The sequence below is a fragment of the Tachysurus vachellii genome, chromosome 6 (assembly GCF_030014155.1).
Source record: "Tachysurus vachellii isolate PV-2020 chromosome 6, HZAU_Pvac_v1, whole genome shotgun sequence".
NCBI lineage: Eukaryota > Metazoa > Chordata > Actinopteri > Siluriformes > Bagridae > Tachysurus > Tachysurus vachellii.
The window spans coordinates 11,491,531-11,499,038 of NC_083465.1; the positions used below are offsets into that span (position 1 = coordinate 11,491,531).

The 7,508-nt window shown below is 37.0% G+C and overlaps 1 protein-coding gene across 2 annotated transcripts; it reads right to left on the reverse strand.

Moving 5' to 3' along the window:
* Window positions 1-224: 224 nt before the first annotated feature.
* commd8 (COMM domain containing 8) lies at window positions 225-3,899 on the reverse strand. 2 transcript variants are annotated; one of them, XM_060872199.1, is made up of 5 exons: window positions 3,760-3,899; window positions 3,228-3,383; window positions 1,595-1,747; window positions 1,127-1,282; window positions 225-1,003 (listed from the first exon to the last, which is right to left on the reverse strand). In XM_060872199.1, the coding sequence occupies exons 1-5, from the start codon at window positions 3,802-3,804 to the stop codon at window positions 983-985; spliced, it is 531 nt and encodes a 176-aa protein (XP_060728182.1). In that variant the 5' UTR covers window positions 3,805-3,899; the 3' UTR covers window positions 225-982. The 2 variants fall into 2 exon arrangements, with proteins under 2 accessions (XP_060728182.1, XP_060728183.1); XM_060872200.1 differs by having other exon boundaries at window positions 3,228-3,394; window positions 3,760-3,831.
* Window positions 3,900-7,508: the final 3,609 nt, after the last annotated feature.

The following is a 7,508-nucleotide window of genomic DNA, read 5'->3' on the forward strand; positions in this document are numbered from 1 at the left end:
TATGAGAAGACACTTGTGAAGATGCAACACATCCGCTGTATTCGCTGTATCCATTTTTCCATCCTCGCATATGTCAGAGTTTAAATTAACATATACGTTACCTCTCAAGAGCCCTTGGGAAAGAGTGCCTTCACCCACAGATCTTGAGTAGGAATGAGAAGAGTGGGAAGAGAAGGCTGAGAAACTTAACTGTGTAGCATAAAGAAAATTGCTGGAGAGTGAAATAATAAAAGAAATTGTTTATTTAATAATCCATTCCTTCCCCATCACATACTCATACAGGCAGGGTTTCCTTTGTGGTGGGAAAATGAACCAAACTAACAATTAATTGAAACCCGGAAGACGGCTAGACCAGGGAGGGGAACCGATGAAGAAAATTCTAATCAAAGAGTTCTACGCTCATTAATTATCTGTTACAGGCACCGCTCACATTAATTAGTTACTCCTCAATGAGCAGTGGTATATCTACTAGAAACTTTGACTGGGATAATCTGCATTCATTTCGATCTTCAGTAATCAACATATGCTCATTGGAACAATGCTCAATTCAATACATCTTCTATACTCATTTACACTTTTAGAATAGGGAAATGGTTTGTAACCTTGTCTGAATTTAAATTTAAAACACATTAAGAATATGGAGACTGTTGCATACCAATCTCCTGATGTCTCATTCTGAAAGTGTTTACAAAAAAAAAAAAAAAACCTGAAGCAAACATTGTTATAATCAGTCTATTTCCAATGTGGTTTAAAATAATGATCTAAACCTCAGTCAACACCATACAACCAACAGAGGCACTGAGTCACAGCTTATTACTCAGGCAACCTCCTCATGTGCTCGGCTCAATACACAGAAATCTGATAAACACATTCATGCTTGTCTTTCTTTTTCCTCTTTGCACAGCAGTGTCCTTTAAAAGCACCGTTGTTCCTCACTCCTTAGCCATGTCCTTGCACATACATAGCTCCTCATATGCTCCATTCATTTCATCTGCAGGATCACCTATAAGATTGCACAGTGTGTTAAAGGGGAGTTTCAGTGCTAGCATAAACATGCTAATGTGCAGGTCCAATAGGGTGACTAATCAAATTCTGAGAAATGATGCATGAGAGAGAAAGCAGGTACCTTATTAGCAGCCTCCAATGTGGTGATGAGTGTGTTTAGCTCTTCTTTGTTCATTTCTATGGTTACACCTCTCTGGATTCCGTTCTCCGTCAAGTCGAGACAGAGGTTCAGCAAAGGAGTGTTTAAAGATGACAGTTTATCACTGGATAATGCAAGCTAAAAAGACAAAAAGAGTGGGATGAGAATGAAACAGAATGCTATTTGATCAAACTAATCATTATCTTAAGTTGCATCTGAGGTACACAGAGAGAAAGCTTTACAACAATGTGTATACAATGTTTGGGTACAATATCTGTGTCATCTCTCTCAACATTACATGCATTCAAGGCAAAAAATACGTCACTGATCAGTGACTGATTCATTTGATACTGATCCAGCCTTGCAGGTGAGTATCATTCCAATGCTCAATATTGAGTCAATACTGAATTGGTACATCCTTAGAAAGGACAACCTTGCATCTGTGCATACTTTTAGCTGCCAGTTGAAGTCATCTAGTTGTGTACTGCAGATTCTGTTGGTTCTGTCCACCAGTGCTTGTCTGATCTCCTCCTGCCTGGCATTCACACACTGCAAAATAGCGTCTGCACGTACAGATTCCAAATCTCCCAGCATTTCCTGTACCTACACACATGTGCACACCAAATGCAAAAAAGAAGGGAAAAATTTTTTAAAAAGTGTCTAAGAACTTAGATACCTAATGAAACAGATTAATCCTGAAAACTCTGATCAGCCATAAGATTAAAACCATCTGCCTAATATTATGTAGGCCCCACTTGTGCCAACAAAAAGGCTCTGGCACATTAAACCATGGACGCCACAAGACCTGCCTTGAAAGAGTGTTCTTGGTCTTTCCTTGCCTTCTTTTTCATCCTGTTGCTCTAAGCGCTTCCCCAATAATTGATGAAAACAACCCTGGCCATCCACATGGGGAGAAAAAAAATTAAATAAAACATGCTTCATCAGACAAGGCCACCTTCTTCCATTTCCTGTGCTCCAGTTTTGATGCTCATATGTCCATTGTAGGGGTCAGCATGGGCACTGTAACTGGTCTGTGGCTACGCAGTCCCATAATGTAACTGTGTTCTGCACTTTTCTGACACCTTTCTATCAAAGTCAGCACTAACTTTTTCAGCAATTTGTGCTACATTGGGTCTTCTGTGGGATCAGTCAAGACAAGCTAGCCTTCACTCCCCATGTGCACTAATGAGCTTTGGGTGCTCATGAACCTGTCACTTTTGTAGGTACTAACTATTGTATACTGGGTTAAAACCAACATGCCATTTTGAAATGCTCTGACTCAGTCATCTAGCCATTACAACTTTGTCAAAGTCATTCTGATCCTTACACTTGACCATATTTCTAGCTTCCATCACAGTAGCACCAAGAACTGACTGTTTATTTGTTGCTTCATATATCCCTTCCCTTGAAAGGTGCCACTGTAATGAAATAATCAACATTATTCAATTTACCTGTCAGTGGTTTTAATGTTATGGATGTATCAGTGGTTTTAATGTTATGGATCTGTGTTTTTTTTTTGTTTTTTTTTACATACAAATCTTCTTAATATATACATTTAAAAAAAGTGATCAACCTTATGACAGAACTTTTGTGAACACTTGGCTATGCCACCCATATGTGTTTTTCCCAGATAACACAATTAACCAGGATGTCTCTATATGCTTTACTATTTATTATAATATCCCTTAATAAAGAGGCTCAAACTTGTTCTAGCTTGACAGTGCCACTGTGCATAAAGCACGGTCCATAAAGACATGGTTTACCAAGTTTGCTGTGAGAGAATTAGAGTAGCCTGAACCCAGATCTCAACCCCACTGAACACCTTGGGGATGAACTGGAAGACGTACTGTACCCCAGGCTTTATTCAACATAAGCGCCTAACCTCACTAATACTCTTGTGGTTTAGTGAGCACCACATAGAGTTGAAAGACTTTTCATCAATGTGGAGACTGTTATTACTGCATGAAGGACATTAACTTCTATCTACAAAAAAAAATTACAAAAGGTATTTTTGTGATCAGTAGTCCACAAACTTTCCGCAATAAGTTTAAGCATTTGTCTTTTACATGCAATATTAAATAACCTCCTGGTCTGAGCATTTCCTCCCAACAACGACTCGGAAGAAGTGGTTTATTGAGCTGATCAGATCTCCCCACTCCAGTAGACTCCATGTCTCCCCATATTGGAGGCGCTTTGGGAGACTCCGTCCACAGAGTCCATCCACCACCCTGTGCAGGAGCTGGACAAACACTGGATTAAACACTATGCACTAGTTTTACTCATCATATGAATAAGAGGGTTATTCATAATAACATTATTTTACACTTAATACATGTAATACAGGGAAATATATAGGTTTTACTGCAAAGAACACCTCAGTGGGTCAGAAGAATAAAAGTACTCATAATTTACACTAATAAATGAATTATTTATTTCGTATTTTTTAATTAATTAATTAATTGATTGATTGATTGATTTTGTGTGCTTGGGCTGGATTCTAGGCTGGATCTTTTCCCACCGACTGCAACAATATACTTATACACTAGACATTATGAGGCAAGTACAGTTACTTTACAAAACAACACACAGATCGCTTTGTGTTATCTGTTACCTACTTTAGGACACTCTGATGGCGATATTCTTTCGAGCAGTTTCAGCATGGCGGTCTATCAGATCCTCTGTTTCCTTCACACATCAGCTGACACTCATGTCACATGACTGAATCCTCAGAACTGTGTTGCCAGATCCGCGGGTTTGCTGTGAATCGTTCCTACGTTTTGCAAACCTCATACTAAAAGTGTAGATACATTAAAATAATCAAATTAAAATATAATAAATTGCTTTTTTAAAACCGTAAACAAACTGACTGCAAAACAGTGAAAACCAGTAAACCACAAATATTTAAATATTGATATAATATCCGAGTTATTTCAAAGGCATTTTAATGAAGTCAGCCTACGTGGAGCGTATTTTGCTGTAGTTATAGTCGGGTTAAACTTTAAAATGTGTGTATAGGGTTTGACAGGAGTTTTTGGTTCTATTACAGCCTTTTTTCCTTGATTTGTGTAGTTTTCTTTGATTCTTTATTTATTTTCACCTGGCAACCCGGTTTTCGATTTAAACGCATGTAATGTAAACATTAATTCAAGCTATAACACGGATTATACATTTTTGAACTATCAAATAAAGTGTTCTGTTTTATTCACTAAATTACTTTTATATAATTAAAGTAAACAAAGTTAAGATACTTCCAAGATCATTTTAACCAATCGGAAGGGAGCACGTGCAGGATTTCAAACTAAAAGTCTTCTGTCTATGACAACAAATAATTACCAGAACAGTCTGTCAGCTGTCTTATCCTCGTTGTTTTTATTACTGTAGCTGTTTTTTTTTTTTTTTTTTTTGACAGTCAATACATGGGAACTGAATTTGAATTAGTCCCAGTGGTCCAACCTCACACCTTCCTGTGTTCTGCTGTACAAACACATCTCCAAAAGCTTTATAAAAAAAAGTCCCATGTTATAAATGAACTGTGCACCTGAACGAATAGTCACTGCTTTTGGCTATAGGATGGTAAACATGATCAACTTATAGCCCTAATTGTTCTATAACAGTGGTGTCCAATCTTATCCACAAAGGGCCGGTGTGGGTGCCGGTTTTCATTCCAACCAAGCAGAAGCTACACCTGATCCCACCTGTTTAATCAGTTGTTCTTGGCTTTTAGTAGACCCTGGTGTGGCTTCTGCTTGGTTGGAATGAGAACCTGCACCCACACTGGCCCTATCCAGATAAGATTGGACACTGCTGTTCTATAACAATGGCTTTAAGTGGTTCTGTAGCCTACTTGGGGTGTTTTCAAACTAACATTCATACTTAAGAATCCTTGGATAGCATGGCAATAAGTATAGCCAGAATTATTATTATTATTATTATTATTATTATTATTATTATTATTATTATTATTATTATTCATTGTCAATTATATAAGTTCTTCTGACAAAGATTTTTATGATCGCCCCATCACATAAGCTGAAATTCTTGAGTCTATCAAAAATGTAAAGGTTAATAAATCACATTGAGTGGATGTCCTTACTTCAAACTTTTAAAAGGAAGGATTCTCCTCTCTAAAGCAGAAGGCATCTCACATTTGACATATGCAGCTATTGGCTATTTAGACCTTGATGGTGATGATGTGTAAAAAGATTGATAAATTGTAATTTTGTATGGAAAAATAAGATTTTTTTCTCACTCTCACTCACTCATTTTCTACCGCTTATCCGAACTACCCCGGGTCACGGGGAGCCTGTGCCTCAGGCGTCATTGGGCATCAAGGCAGGATACACCCTGGACAGAGTGCCAACCCATCGCAGGGCACACACACACTCTAAGATTTTTTTATATAAGAAAAATCTCTTTTGTCTAACAGTTTATGTAATGGCGTTCTTAATTTTCTGGAATTTTCTGGAATACATTTAAAATCAACTGGTTGAGAAACTACTTAAGAAATCCATCCAGTGTTTGGAATACTACACTGGAATATATTTTCTCTCAGTTGGGAGGTTTAAATTTTATATTACACTGTGACTTTAGTATTCAGAGAATCCCTGTTGCTCTCTCTAATTTCCACAAACAAGCATTATTAGCTTAGTCTTTGATTTTCAATTCCAATTTTTCTCAAACCAATTACTTTATTTGGATTAATAAGAATATTTGTTACAAGCATAAGTCTAAATGTTTTGAAAACTGGTTTAAGAATGGGATCAACTGTGTTTGTCAAATATTTAATCAGGATGGTTACTTACTGACATATTTCTTTCTCGCTTCAGTAGTCCTGCTTCTCCAAAACATTTTGCCACTGTTTTTGGTGCTATCCTCAATGGTGTCATTATGTTATTTAAGGGGTGTAATTATGTTTTGACAAATTCTGAAACTCATCTAAACTATATATTAAGTCTTTGAGCTTTATTTCAATGATGTTTTGTTTGGGTTTTTCAGTTTTGTGAAGCAATAGGAATTTTTTTATTCTTTTTGCAACTAAATTATTTTGCTTGCAAATTTTTTTATTCATTTATGAATAAAATCATAAATTTTGCTTTCTTTCTCTTTTTTGAACGTGAATGCTATGTAATGTTTGGCTACTCCTGAGCCCCATCTATTGGTCAAAAGTTACAATAACAAGATAAAAATCTTGCTGACATTATTGCAACTCCTTCTCCAAATCTGTACAGTCATGGCCAAAAGTTTTGGCAGTGATATACATTGCTTAAGATGTTGTGGTGTTCATTCAAATTGTTTCTAGATTATTGTGCAGAGTGAAAAAATTTAACTTTTTCAAAAAAAAATAATAATAATAATTTCACTGTTTTTTGGCCGTGGCATAAAATAACCAGCTAACACCATTTCTCTAATCATTAAGTACTAGTCAGGTGAAATCACTATCATACTGATCGGATTTTAAGAGCAGACTGATTACTATAAAAGGGGGAAGAAATGTTTCCAATCATTGTCTTCTTGTTAGCAATGGTTACCTCCATAGAAAGACATGCAGCTATCATTGCTTTGCATCAAAATGACCTGACATGCGAGGAAAGTGCTAAAAAGAATATTGCACTGAAATAACCATTTACCGGATCATCAAAAACTTCAAGGAGAGAGGTTTGACTGCAGTGAAGAAGGCGTCAGGATCTTCCCAGTGTGTCCAACAAGCGCCAGGACCATCTCCTCCTGAGGAGTCAGCTACAGATTGGTGTCACCACCAGTGCAGAGCTTGCTCAAGAATGGCAGCAAGTGGGTGTGAGTGCATCTTCACGCAAGGTGAGACCTGAGTCCAAAGACTTTTGGACGACGGCCTGTTGTCAAGAATGGTAGCAAAGAGTCTCCCAGAAAAACATCAAGGACAGACTAAATGTCTGCAGAAAATACAAGGATTGGACAGCTTATTGCTGCTTCATCATCATCATCATCATCATCATCATTATTAGTAGTAGTAGTAGTAGTAGTAGTAGTATGTAAAATTACATCTTTATTCTTTATTGAACAAATTAGACAAAATTAGACAACATATAGACAGTGTGACCAATTAGACCACTTGAAAAATTGGTAAAAAATTAAAGTGTCTGTGTGTGTGTGGGTGTGTGTGTGTGTGTGTGTGTGTGTGTGTGTGTGTGTTTGTGTGTGTGTGTTAAAATAAATATTCTATGTCTTTGGTCAATGAATATTAAAATATCCAGCAGTGAAGACCAATCAACTGCTATAGAACAGAGAGAGGATTTTTGCATAAAATACACTACGTGTGTATTAAAGAATAGAAGTGGAACTTCCCACAAATGCAAATGTCTCAGGAGGCACATGCTGATGCCGATGA